This window comes from Dermochelys coriacea, chromosome 15 (assembly GCF_009764565.3).
Source record: "Dermochelys coriacea isolate rDerCor1 chromosome 15, rDerCor1.pri.v4, whole genome shotgun sequence".
Taxonomy (NCBI): domain Eukaryota; kingdom Metazoa; phylum Chordata; order Testudines; family Dermochelyidae; genus Dermochelys; species Dermochelys coriacea.
Genome location: NC_050082.1, coordinates 2,642,591 through 2,655,508, shown reverse-complemented (window position 1 = coordinate 2,655,508; position 12,918 = coordinate 2,642,591). Strand labels below are relative to the sequence as shown.

Here is a 12,918-nt window from a genome sequence, read left to right as displayed (position 1 = left end):
GTGTCCATGTGGACGTCCCCCTTTTCCAAAATCACATGGGACCAGTTCTGGTATCAACCCTTCACCTGCCAGGGCACCCTCCAAACACTGAGTGTAACAGCAAAAACAACGAGGAGTCCTTGTGGCATCTTAGAGACTAACAAATTTATTTGGGCATAAGTTTTCATGGGCTAGAACCCACTTCATCAGATGCATGGGGTGGAAAATACAGTACGAGGTATAAATACACAGCACATGAAAAGATGGGAGTTGCCTTACCAAGTGTGAGGTCAGTCTAACGAGACAATTCAATTCCCTCTCTGGATCACAGCTCGTACAGGGATGAAAAAACCCTGGGGCCAGTTCACACGCCACTGTGAGCTAAAAGACCCAGAGAGAATTGGAGGCTGATTCCCTGACTGTACCTTGTGCCTGGAGATCTAGTCTCCTGGGGATTTCTGAGCCCGCCCTGTGTATCTACCTCCTAAGACAAACATTTGTAAGGTCATTGGGAGAAGGCTGCGTTCCATATGTTAACCTCAGAAATCCGAACGGGTGTGGCAGGGGGAAACACTTAACCCAAGTGCTCACCTAGAAAACACAATACTTGCTGGGCTGGCTGGCATGTAAGGGATCAAGTGTCAGAGCTGCTATGAGGAAACCCATAATGTTGATCAATAGCCTTTGCTCCAGGGGGTGGTGTTGCCAAGTAAATATTCCCCTATTTCCTTACTGAGGATGTAGAGGGAAGGTTGCTCAGTCTGCAGCTGCGCTTGAGCTATAAAAGCCCCTGGACTGCCCCACCGCAGCCAATGGGAGAGCTCGCATTGTCGAAGGCGGGCCGAGAAGATGATGCTCTGGGAGTTCCTGCTGCTGCTGCCGCCCCTGGTTGCAGGGAGCTCATGTACATGGGAACAGTGATTTTGTTGAAAGGGTTTGCAGACGGCTGCGTGGGTCTCTCAGCCCCAGTGCAGGACTGAGTTTGGATTCACTGCCACATTTTGGGGAATTGTTTTTAGACAGATGCTCATGGGTTGGGGACCAGATTTTCCTCTATGCATGGCCTGCCCTTTCACATTCTGGCCCCTGCAGTCTGCACTAATGACAGTAATATAAACACTGATAATTAGGTTTTTTAAAGGGTGTCACTAAGTTGTCTATCGCCCGTCCATTCTGCAGGAGCTCTCTGTGCCCTGACTGAGCCACGCTACCTGCTTGGCCTCACTTCCCAGCCCTGCCCCCAGGCTCAGCCCATAGGTGTAGTTTGATTTCTATAAGTTGATAAATGCAAAGTAAAGTATGCACAATTTTTGTGGACTTTAACCATGATTCCAGGGGCTACTTAGGCAAGTGACAACTCTAATTTTTTTTTGCAGATAATAACTTAGAAATCTCTGACAGGAGCATTGTATCTAATTCCTATATCTAGATAGAAAATTAAATAAATATTAGACCCACTCAGCTCTAATACTAACGTGTTCTGACATCTGTGGCAAGTAACTTATGGGAGGACACTGGTTGGGTTTAAAATTTTAATGTATATTCTTACTCAGAAATGCTTACTGAAGTCAGAAGGGACCACTGTGATCATCTAGTCTGACCTCCTGCACCTTGCAGGACACAGAATCTCACCCACGCACCCCTGCAATAGACCCCTGAGTCTGGCTGAGTTCCTGAAGTCCTCAAATTATGGTTTAAAGACTTCAAGTTACAGAGTATTCACCATTTACACTAGTTTAAACCTGCACGTGACCAATGCCATGTTGCAGAGGAAGCAAAAAACCACCAGGGTCTCAGCCAATCTGACACCGGGGAAAATTCCTTCCCGAACATTAATATGGTGATCAGTTAGACCCTGAGCATGTAGGCAAGATCCACTAGGAAGATACCTGGGAAAGAATTCTCTGTAGTAACTCAAAGCCCTCCCCATCTAGTGTCCCATCTGCAGCCGTTGGAGATTTTTGCTATAGGCAGTCGCTGATAGGCCATACCATCCCCTCCATACACTTGTCAAGCTCACTCTTGAAGCCAGTTTTGTTTTTTGACCCCACTGCTCCCCTTGGGAGGCTGCTCCAGAACTTCACTCCTCTCATGGTTAGAAACGTTCACCTAATTTCAAGCCTAAGCTTGCTGATGGCCAGTTTGTATCCATTTGCCCTGGGCTCCACACTGCACATAACTTAAATAACTCCTCTAGCTCCCTGGTGTTTATCTCTCTGATGTATTTATAGACAGCAATCATATAGCCTTCTTTTGGTTAGACTAAACAAACAAAGCTCTTTAAGGCTCCTCTCATAAGGTAAAAAGAAAAGGAGTACTTATGGCACCTTAGAGACTAACAAATTTATTTGAGCATAAGCTTTCGTGAGCTACAGCTCACTTCATTGGACTTCATCGTGAGCTGTAGCTCACGAAAGCTTATGCTCAAATAAATTTGTTAGTCTCTAAGGTGCCACAAGTACTCCTTTTCTTTTTGCCAATAGACTAACACGGCTGCTACTCTGAAACCTCTCATAAGGTAGGGTCTCCTTTCCTTCGATCAACCTAGTAGCCCTTCTCTGCACCAGTTCCATTTGAATTTATCTTTGTTAAACATGGGAGACCAGAATTGCACACAGTGCCCCAGAGCGTGAGCCCTTTGGGCTCCCCCTGCCCAAAGGTCTCACGCGCTGGGGCTGACAGAAGCCATGACACACAGGGTGGAGCAGGAGGCCAGGCCCATGGGGACAGAGCATGGTGCTGCCCAGCCTGCAGGTGGAGAGGTCGGGGATGAAGGGGGACAAAGCCATGGGCTCCTCTTTCCTGCTGCCCAGACACCACCAGCTGCCAGGGTCCTGTGGGCACTGCAGCACTCCCACCACATGCAGGCACACCCAAGCCAGCTCCCTGGCCCCTCGCTGACCCCAGCCTTGCTGCCCCGGGGCTGTGAGAAGGAGCAGGATGGTGATAATCCTAGTGCTGGCCCTAATTGACTGAAAGGCACCAGCTAGCTGCTCTCTAAGCCAATCAGAATCCAGCAGATCCAGAGCCGTCCTTAGACAAGGCACCATTGTCCCTCCCCTGCTCCAGTGCCCCTCCAAGTGGCTGGTGCAAACTCTCAGCCACCACCAGCAGGAGAAGCACTGCTGCGTGCTGATGACCCATGGCTCCTTCACCAGGACCCCCCCCCCCCCAGAAATGGGCTCCTTCCCTGTGGGGCAAAAAGCGCACACTGAGTAGCCCAGCTCTGAGACTCCCTCCCACCCTGCCGAGGCAGCATCCCCCGCACTAGCTCACAAGGCCTGGATCCCCTGCACCGGCTCACAGGGACTGGCTGTCTATTTAGCTCACCAAAAGAAGGTTAAGGGGTGACTTGATTAGTACCTACATAGGGAACAGATATTGGATAATGCACTCTTCAATCTAGGAGAATTAACAGGGATGGTAATTAACCATTGGAACAATTTACCCAGGGGCATGGTGGATTCTCCGTCACTGACAATTTTAAAATCAAGATTGGATATTATTCTAAAAGCTCTGCTCTAGGGATTATTTTGGGGCAGTTCTCTGGCCTGTATGATACAGGAGATCAGACTAGATGATCACAATGGTTCCTTCTGGCCTTGGAATCTATGGTTCTATGAAAATGGGTCAGCCTGCAGCTGCTGTGAATGTTTAAACTGCAGGCAGCTTCTTCATGGGTACAGTTTGAGACCTTCCTGAGCAACACATGAGGTTTCCATATGGAGCAGAATGGAAGAGCTCCTCTCACTTCCAAACAAATGTGTTATGGAAAATGCTCTCAGGCTATCCCAAATGCCCCCAGAATGGAGATCTGCTCTTGTGATCCCATAACTGACCTAAACAACTTCCTGGGTGGCTCTTTGGACTGTTCTCTCTAGAGGATATATCCTGAACTGAATATAAATCCCAATAGAATCAAGAGTGCCTTTTCCATCTGGAAGCCTGAGCATCTGCTTATGTGATGTCTGCTCTGGTGAAAGATCCCCAGCTCTGGAGTCATAAGCCCTCTGTTAATCCACAGTGCTGTCTGGGCAGGGGCAGGGGAAGCTTCCCCCATAATGCGGCTCAGCTCTGACCAGGAGAGACCACCTGGAGTGGTGAGACTGAAGCTCTGTCTCTGTGGTCAAGATAACCCTTGGCCTTTCTGTTGCGGAGGGCAACACAGAGCCAATTAGCGCCAGTTGCTATTCTAAATACTAGAATGGGACCCCCAAAATCATTTCACACGGGCCTCCAAGCACATATTAGGTGGTAAGAACACTGGGCCACCACCCTCCTATTCGGGATTCAGACCAGTGAGGGACGTGTAAGCAAAGGTCTCTATATCCACAGCCACCCAGATCCCAAGCTCTCTCTCTTTTGTGGCTATTTCTCCTGCTTGCTAACAAGTCCACATGCATGAACATTCTCAATATGATTTTCAGCTCTGGACTGCATTGAGATGCCGGGGTCATTAAAGCAGATTGATGCCAGTAATGGGCATGTGTTTGGAGTGAACAGCGCAGGCAATATCTACACTCTGTATGGAGACAGCTGGGTCCAGCTGCCGGGCTCCTTGAAACACATCACGGTTGGTCCTGCTGGAGTCTGGGGTGTGAACGACAACAAGATCTACAATCTGGTGGGAGGAAGCTGGCAACAGGTCACAGGTAATGTATGATCTTTGCTATGTCGTGGGGACGACAAAAAGAGCCTCTGTTAGGATCCTGTGCCCAGTTCCAAACTCCTACCCCAGGCTGTCGTCACAATTCCCGCCAGATAGGCCACTCTTAGGCTCTGACTACAGCTTGCCTATATAGTTACATTGGTACCGGTTTTGTACCATCATCTCTATAGGGAAGCTGATCTAGTTGAATTGGTGCAACCCCCAAGTGTGGACGCCGTTGCACAGGTAGGAAGGTGCTTATGTCCGTATAGATTATTTTGGGAAATGTAGTGAAATAAGCTATGCTGATACGAGCACCTTGTTACTGGCCTCATTGTGTCTTCACTGAGGGGTGGCATTGATTTCATTCTATGTGTTTCCAGACTGATAAAAAGCAGTACAAAATCATGCATAGTCCAGTCCTTAAACTGAAATCAGAATGTTCACACAGGCCTGTCTACACATGGTTTGTACACCAGTTTGACCATGTTGAATAGGAGTGTGATTTTTCTACCAAAATAGCTACATCCATATAACTTTCTACACTTGGAGTTATATCAGTATAAAGGGGCCTTTTATCAGCACATCCTCTGGGTATAAGCACCTTTAGACCGGTGCTAGTAGCTGAAAGCCCAGGCTATCACACAGGTGTGGCAGTTGGACTATATACTCTGCAGTCTAGACGTTCTATGCTTCAGAGTGACACACTGATAGTGACAATCCTGAAATCTTAGGGGCATTATACTACAGGGGTTTACACTGGCTTCACTAAATCAGTTTAAATTCACACCATTGGTTAAAGCAGTGCAACTTTCTTGTGTAGACAAGGCCTAATCAACTTAAGGTAAACCGAAATCAGATACTCTTAAAGCAAACTAAATGTCCCCACAGCAGTTGAATTAAATTAGGGAAATTTAAACTGGTACAATACAGTGTGTACACATACCCCGACATCACAAGCCCTCTGTGAGGCGGGAACATTTACTGACCTCATATTCTGGACATTGAGAGATTAACGTCCATGTTTCCAAACCTGAGTGCAGAAATGTTAGCACCTAACTAAGACGTCCTGATTTCCAGGGGTGCTAAGCAGTGATGACTTCCACTGGTGTCAATGGGAACTCTCGGTGCTCTGTACCTCTTAAAATCAGGTCCTTTTTGCCCTAAGTAACTTTCCAAGGGCCATTAAGCAAGTTGGGAGAGGACTGGCAACCAAACCCAGGAATCCTGATTCTCAGGCCAAACACTAGTCCACGCTTCTCTGACTGATTTCTCTTTCTCCTCTCACCCCTGGTCTCTAGTTATATTTCTTGCTGAGTTCTCAATAGGTGGTTTACGTCCTTATTTTCTTCATGCTGCTCCAGCCCTGCTCTTTCCTCTGACCTTTGTTTTCCCCTTGTTTGTTTTTAGGGCTGCTCAAGCAAATTGATGCGGGTGGAGCCATGTTTGTTGCTGGTGTCAGCATGCATGATGGCATCTATTGTCTGTCTCGTCCAGCAGCGGTCTCTGTGAACAATGCCTCCGCCTTGCCCTGGGTCAATACTGCAGGAAGTCTGAAGTACTATTGCTGCGGTTTGTGGGGCTGCTGGGGTGTTAACTCAGCTGATGATATCTATTTCCAGTTTAATGTCACCCCGGACTCTTGTGCAGGATCCAGGTGACAGAACATTCCAGGCAAGCTGTCCATGATTGATGTCGGGACTGAAGGCTCTGTCTACGGCGTGAAAAGTGCAGGACAAATATATCGCAGGTACTGTAAAGGTGAAGGCAGGAGGGAGGATTTCTCCCATGAGTGATCAGGGCCATTCATACCCTTTACTAAGAGTGTAGAGAGAACAGGATGTTGCCTGATGCTGTGGAGCAAGCCCACACTGGTGCCTGATGTTGGCTGATTTCCTAATGAGCTGATTCCAGGTCTCTCCAGCATCCCAATGACCTCACAATGCGGCACCCGCTCTTGCCTAATTGAGAGGGCTCCAATGCTAACCAGCAGGGAACCAAAAAGGGGTGTGAGGCACACTGCAGAGGTTCTGCTATCTTGGGGGACTCTTGGAAGCCTGAGCTCTGCATATTGTTGGTAGCACAGGTAGTCCTGCTTATGCTCCTCACAGCGCCCCTGAGCACCCAGACTGTCCATATGCCATCCCCTCAGAGTGATGGCACATCCTCCAGCCTAGGGTTAAGAACATAAGAACGGCCAGACTGGGTCAGGCAAAGGTCCATCCAGCCCAGTATCCTGTCTACCGACAGTGGCCAGTGCCAGGTGCCCCAGAGGGAATGAACAGAACAGGGAATCATCAATTGATCCATCCCCACTGTTACCCCTTCCCAACTTCTGGCAAACAGACGATAGGAACACCATTTCTGCTCATTCTGGCTAATAGCCATTGATGGACCTATCGTCCATGAATTTATCTAGTTCTTTTTTGAACCCAGTTATAGTCTTGGCCTTCACAACATCCTCTAGCAAAGAGTTCCACAGACTGACTGTGCTTTGTGTGAAGAAACACTTCCTTTTGTTTGTTTTAAACCTGCTGCCTATTCATTTCATTTGGTGACGCCTAGTCCTTGTGTTATAAGGAGAAGTAAATAACACTCAGAATAATAGAATATTACGTTTGGAAGAGACCTCAGGAGATCATCTAGTCCAAGCCCCTGCTCAAAGCAGGACCAACCCCAACTAAATCATCCCAACCAAGGCTTTGTCAAGCCAGGCCTTAAAAACTTCTAAGGATGGAGATTCCACCACCTCCCTAGGTAACGCAATCACCACCCTCCTAGTGAAATAGTGTTTCCTAATATCCAACCTAGACCTCCCACACTGCAACTTGAGACCATTGCTCCTTGTTCTGTCATCTGCCACCACTGAGAACAGCTGAGCTCCATCCCCTTTGGAACCCCATCCAGGTAGTTGAAGGTTGCTATCAAATCCCCCCTCATTCCTCTCTTCTGCAGATTAAACAAGCCCAGTTCTGTCATCCTCTCCTCATAAGTCATGTGCCCCAGCCCCCTAATCATTTTCTTTGCCCTCCGCTGGACTCTCTCCAATTTGTCCACAACCCTTCTGTAGTGGGTGGACCAAAACCGGACGCAATACTCCAGGTGTGGCCTCACCAGTGCCAAATAGAGGAGAATAATCACTTCACTCCATTGATCTTCTTTACAATGAGGGCACACTGCTGATTCATATCCAGCTTCTCGTCCATTGTAATCCCCAGGTCCTTTTCTGCAGAACTGCTACTTAGCCAGTCGGTCCCCAGACTGTAGCAGTGCATGGGATTCTTCCTTCCTAAGTGCAGGACTCTGCACTTGTCCTTGTTGAACCTCATCAGATTTCTTTTGGCCCAGTCCTCTAATTTGTCTAGGTCACTCTGGACCCTATCCCTACTGTCCAGAATATCTACCTCTCCCCCCACCTTAGTGTCATCTGCGAACTTGCTGAGCGTGCAATTAATCCCGTCATCCAGATCATTAATAAAGATTTTGAACAAAACCGGGCCCAGGACCAACCCATGGGGCACTCCGCTTGATACCAGCTGCCAACTAGACATGGAGCCATTGATCACTATCCATTGAGCCTGACGATCTAGCCAGCTTTCTATCCACCTTATAGTCCATCCATCCAATCCAATACTTTTTTAACTTGCTGGCAAGAATACTGTGGGAGACCGTATCAAAAGCTTTGCTAAAGTCAAGATATATCACATCCACCTCTTTCCCCATATTCACAGAGCCAGTTCACCATAGAAGGCAATCAGGTTGGTCAGGCATGACTTGCCATTGGTGAATCCATGTTGACTGTTCCTGATTACCTTCTCCTCCTCCAAGTGCTTCAAAATGGATTCCTTGAGGACCTGCTCCATGATTTTGCCAGGGGCTGAAGTGAGGCTGACCGGTCTGTAGTTCACTGGGTTCTCTTTCTTCCCTTTTTTTAATACGAGCACTATATTTGCCTTTTCCCAATCATCCGGGACTTCCCCCGATTGCCATGAATTTTCAAAGATAATGGCCAATGGCTCTGCAATCGCATCAGGCAACTCCCTCAGTACCCTTGGATGCATTAGATCTGGACCCATGGACTTGTGCTTGTCCAGCTTTTCTAAATAGTCCTTAACCTGTTCTTTCACCACTGAGGGCTGCTCACCTCATCCCCATACTGTGTTGCCCAGTTCAGCAGCCTGGGAGCTGACCTTGTCTGTGAAGACCGAGGCAAAAAAAGCATTGAGTACTTCAGCTTTTTCCACATCATCTATCATTATGTTGCCTCCCCCATTCAGTAAGGGTCCCACACTTTCCCTGACTTTATTCTTGTTGCTAACATACCTGTAGAAACCCACTTGTTACCCTTCACATCCCTTGCTAGCTGCAACTCCAATTGTGCCTTGGCCTTCCTGATTACACCCCTGCATGCTCTAGCAATATTTTTATACTCCTCCCCAGTCATCTGTCCAAATTTCTACCTCATGTAAGCTTCCTTTTTGAATTTAAGCTCACCGAAGATTTCCCTGTTAAGCCAAGTGAGAGGATGTTTTCAGAGAAATGACTATCCAATGACTCCAAGATCTCTTTCTTGAGTGGTAAAAGCTAACTTTTATATGTATAGTTGGGATGAGATGGTATGATGGGATAATGGGATTTTGGTAAGTAATTGATCTTTAAATATTCAGGGTAAATAGGCCAAATCCCCTGAGATGGGATATTAGATGGATGGGATCTGAGTTACCCAGGAAAGAATTTTCTGTAGTATCTGGCTGGTGAATCTTGCCCATATGCTCAGGGTTTAGCTGATCGCCATATTTGGGGTTAGGAAGGAATTTTCCTCCAGAGCAGATTGGAGAGGCCCTGGAGGTTTTTCGCCTTCCTCTGTAGCATGGGGCATGGGTGACTTGAGGGAGGCTTCTCTGCTCCTTGAAGTCTTTAAACCATGATTTAAGGACTTCAATAGCTCAGACATGGGTGAGGTTTTTCATAGGAGTGGGTGGGTGAGATTCTGTGGCCTGCGCTGTGCAGGAGGTCGGACTAGATGATCAGAATGGTCCCTTCTGACCATAGTATCTATGAATCTATTTCCCCCTGCCATGCTGTGAGATTCCCTTGGTGTTCTCTATACCGCTCTGTCCCTGGCTTTGATTCCATGTCACCTGCCAAGACAGAGGAAAGGCCCCGTGCAGTTTGGAAGCAGGAATGTTTCCCGGTAGAGGATGTTCCCTGCCCCTCTGCCCTCAGCCCACACCACAGGGAGATGAAGCTTGCAATGCTCAGCTCTGATCCTGCCATCTTAATAGGGTCTAGCCAGACACTCATGTAGGAGGATGGGTGCTGCAATGCAGGGCTGTGAGTGGACAGCAAGGAGAAGCATGGCTGGGGCTACCCTCTGGCTGCAGTGAGAAGCTGCTCTCCTCAGGCAGGGATAGAGGCAGAGTCCTTCTCTTTGCAGACCTGTATTAATACCAGTCCTGTAACCTTCCTTTCAGGGATGGAATCACTAAAAGCAATCCCAACGGCACCACCTGGACCCAGGTGGCCAGTTTCATCTGCAAATGCAAACATGTGTCCTATGACCTGGGCCTGCTGTGGCTTATCAATGACCAGGACAAGATAATGAAATGCCGGATCTAAATGAGACTCCCTCCATCTCAGCCTCACAGTGATTAACAGTGTCCATTTAAACTTTCTCTCTCCTGCACAGTGCTTAATTTGTACCAGCCTGGGCTGAGCCCCGGCACCTCTGGGTTTGCCATGTCAGTGATAAAAGTAACAAATTGCTTCAGCCCCAGCACCTCTTTCATTACAAACTAAGCACTGCTCCACTCCCTTGTCCAGGTTTTCTACATACCATCTCCATCCAGTGGTATGAAGCTTTTGTTCCAAGGATAAAATCGAGTCCCACAAAATAGAGCCAAGAAGGTTCATCATTACCTGCTCCTTCTCTGCCTCTGCTGCCCCCGCTCCCAGACCCACATACTTCTACCCTGATAAAATTCAATGGCTGGAAACTGAACACAAACAAGGTCCAACTGAAAACAAAGGGCCGTGTTTTTAGCTATGAGGGAAGTAAACCATACAAACAGACCACACAGGATGTGGTAAATTCTCCATCACCTGGAATCTTTCAGTCAAGACTGGATGTCTTTGTAAATGCTCTGATACACTTTGTATTAACTGTATGCTATTAGGTGCAAAGAAAAAGTCACTGCATGACATCTCTGTTATGTAGAAAATCAGACTAGATGGTCATAATTGCCCCCTTCTGGACTTTATATTTACGACTCTAATGGAGCCCATTGTATTAGCAACACACAAAACTGAGCTGGGCTTAGGAAGAACTTCCAAGAGAACCAGAAAGAAAAACAAAATTTAAGTAACCCCAACTAGGTAATTTTCCTCTGCTTTTCTGCAAAATTCACCATCACCAACGATCTGTGTTACAAGGTTCTCCCTCAGTTAGCCTGATTTCAGCCTCTCCACTTCAAAAGGTCCTGGCATGATCAGTTCATAATAAGGAACAAGGGCCAAATTATTACACACACACTGTCCTTATTTCTGTGCCAGAAGCTCTGCATATCCACTCTCCCCACCGCATTTCCATTATGATAAATCCCAAATATCTGCATCACCAGATTAAGAAAGAATAGAGGCCACATGTATCCAACAGGATGGCTCTCTCTAGGCTGAGCAGGAAAGGGCTGGTAAAGGTTTGAAGTTTCCGTCTTGCTCACTCTTGTGCCAATAAAGTCTTGCAGCATCTCGGGTGCTCTCCTTGTCATTTTGTGCTCACTGGACTCGATACAACTGAAGTTTGGGGGAGTGCTCTGGTGCTAGGGATTCAGCAGACCAGAAACCAAGTGTGTTTTGTGGAAAGAGAAACAGTGTGAGCTCTACAACAAACTAGTCCTGGTGTGTGCAACATCATTATCTCCACTGGGCTGCCAACCCTCCCACTCAGCTAGTCTTCCCCCTGCTCCCCATAATGCTCACTCAAGCAGTCTATGTTGCCCTGCTAATCTGTTCCTCGCCCTTCCCTCACCTCTGAAACATGCTGCCAGGGAGAGGAGACAGGGGTGATCAAGGGTGAGCTAGTCATTCTGCCCCACACTGGTCCCCCTCTCCCTTGCCATGTGTCCTATGTACAGTCAGGAATCCTGATGAGTCATCTGACTGAGCAGGTGAGCGTTCTGCAGGTGGCAGAGCTCCCACCTTGCCATCACAAGCAGAGAGAGACGGGCGGGTGAGAAACAAAATCCACCTCTCTACAGTCTGTGCAATCCGACCCCAACACTGAGAACACAGCCTCTGGCTGGGCTTTGTAGCCAAACCTCGCCCCTTTAGCTTGAATCAGAAAAATGAACCATGGCTAACTGATAGGTCTCAATAAGAAGTTGGTCCAATAAAAGGTATTACCTCACCCACCTTCTCTCCGATATCCTGGGATTGATCCAGCTACAACAACACTGCATGCTCTCAAAATGTAATTGTCACTGGGGAATCGTCATCAAATGGGTGTGTTTCTAATGGGACTCCACAGGGACTGGTTTTTGGCCCGACACTATTTAACATTTTTATCAATGATCTGAAAGAAAACATAAAATCATCACTGATAAAGGTTGCAGATGATACAAATCGGGGAAGTGGTAAATAATGAAGAGGACAGGTCACTGCTACAGAGGGAACTGGATCACTGAGTCGGCTGGGGGCAAGCAAACAACAGACATTTTAATATAGCTACATGTAAATGTATACATCTAGGAACAAAGAACATAAGCCCTACTTACAGGATGGGAGACTCTTTCCTGGGAATCAGTGACTCTGAAAGAGACTTGGAGATCATGGTGGATAATCAGCTGAACGTGAGCTCCCAGCTGGATGCTGTGGCCAAAAGGGCTAATGCGATCCTGGGATACATAAACAGGAGAATCACGAATAGGAGGAGAGAGGTTATTTTACCTCTGCATTTGGCACTGGTGCAGCCACAGCTGGAATCCTGTGTCCAGTGCTGGGGTCCACAGTTCAAGAAGGAAGCTGATATAGTATAGTATGAAAAACTGCTACATGAAGGAATTTGCTACTTAGGGTGCACTGAGCATGTTCACACGAACTGAGCATGCTCAGTAACATCTGCTGAAGCCACTGCCCTTCAGCCTGCCCTTACTTGGCATAAGATTCTGAGGACTGCATTCTACAGGGGTTAAAAAGGGGCAAAGGGGGAAATCAGAGGAGAAGGGTGGCCAGAGTATGACCAGGGGGCGGAAATTGACTGGTCGGGGGGGTCAAGCAGCTGGAGGCAGGATTAA

The 12,918-nt window shown here is 47.5% G+C and overlaps 1 protein-coding gene across 1 annotated transcript; it reads left to right on the top strand.

Annotated features, from left to right (window-relative positions):
* The first annotated feature begins 639 nt into the window (after positions 1-639).
* On the top strand, positions 640-10,713 carry LOC119843888 (fish-egg lectin-like). Its single transcript, XM_038373836.2, is given in 4 exon segments — positions 640-883; positions 4,407-4,631; positions 6,038-6,377; positions 10,102-10,713. Coding segments are annotated over 4 exon segments (765 nt in total). The 5' UTR covers positions 640-828; the 3' UTR covers positions 10,247-10,713.
* Positions 10,714-12,918: the final 2,205 nt, after the last annotated feature.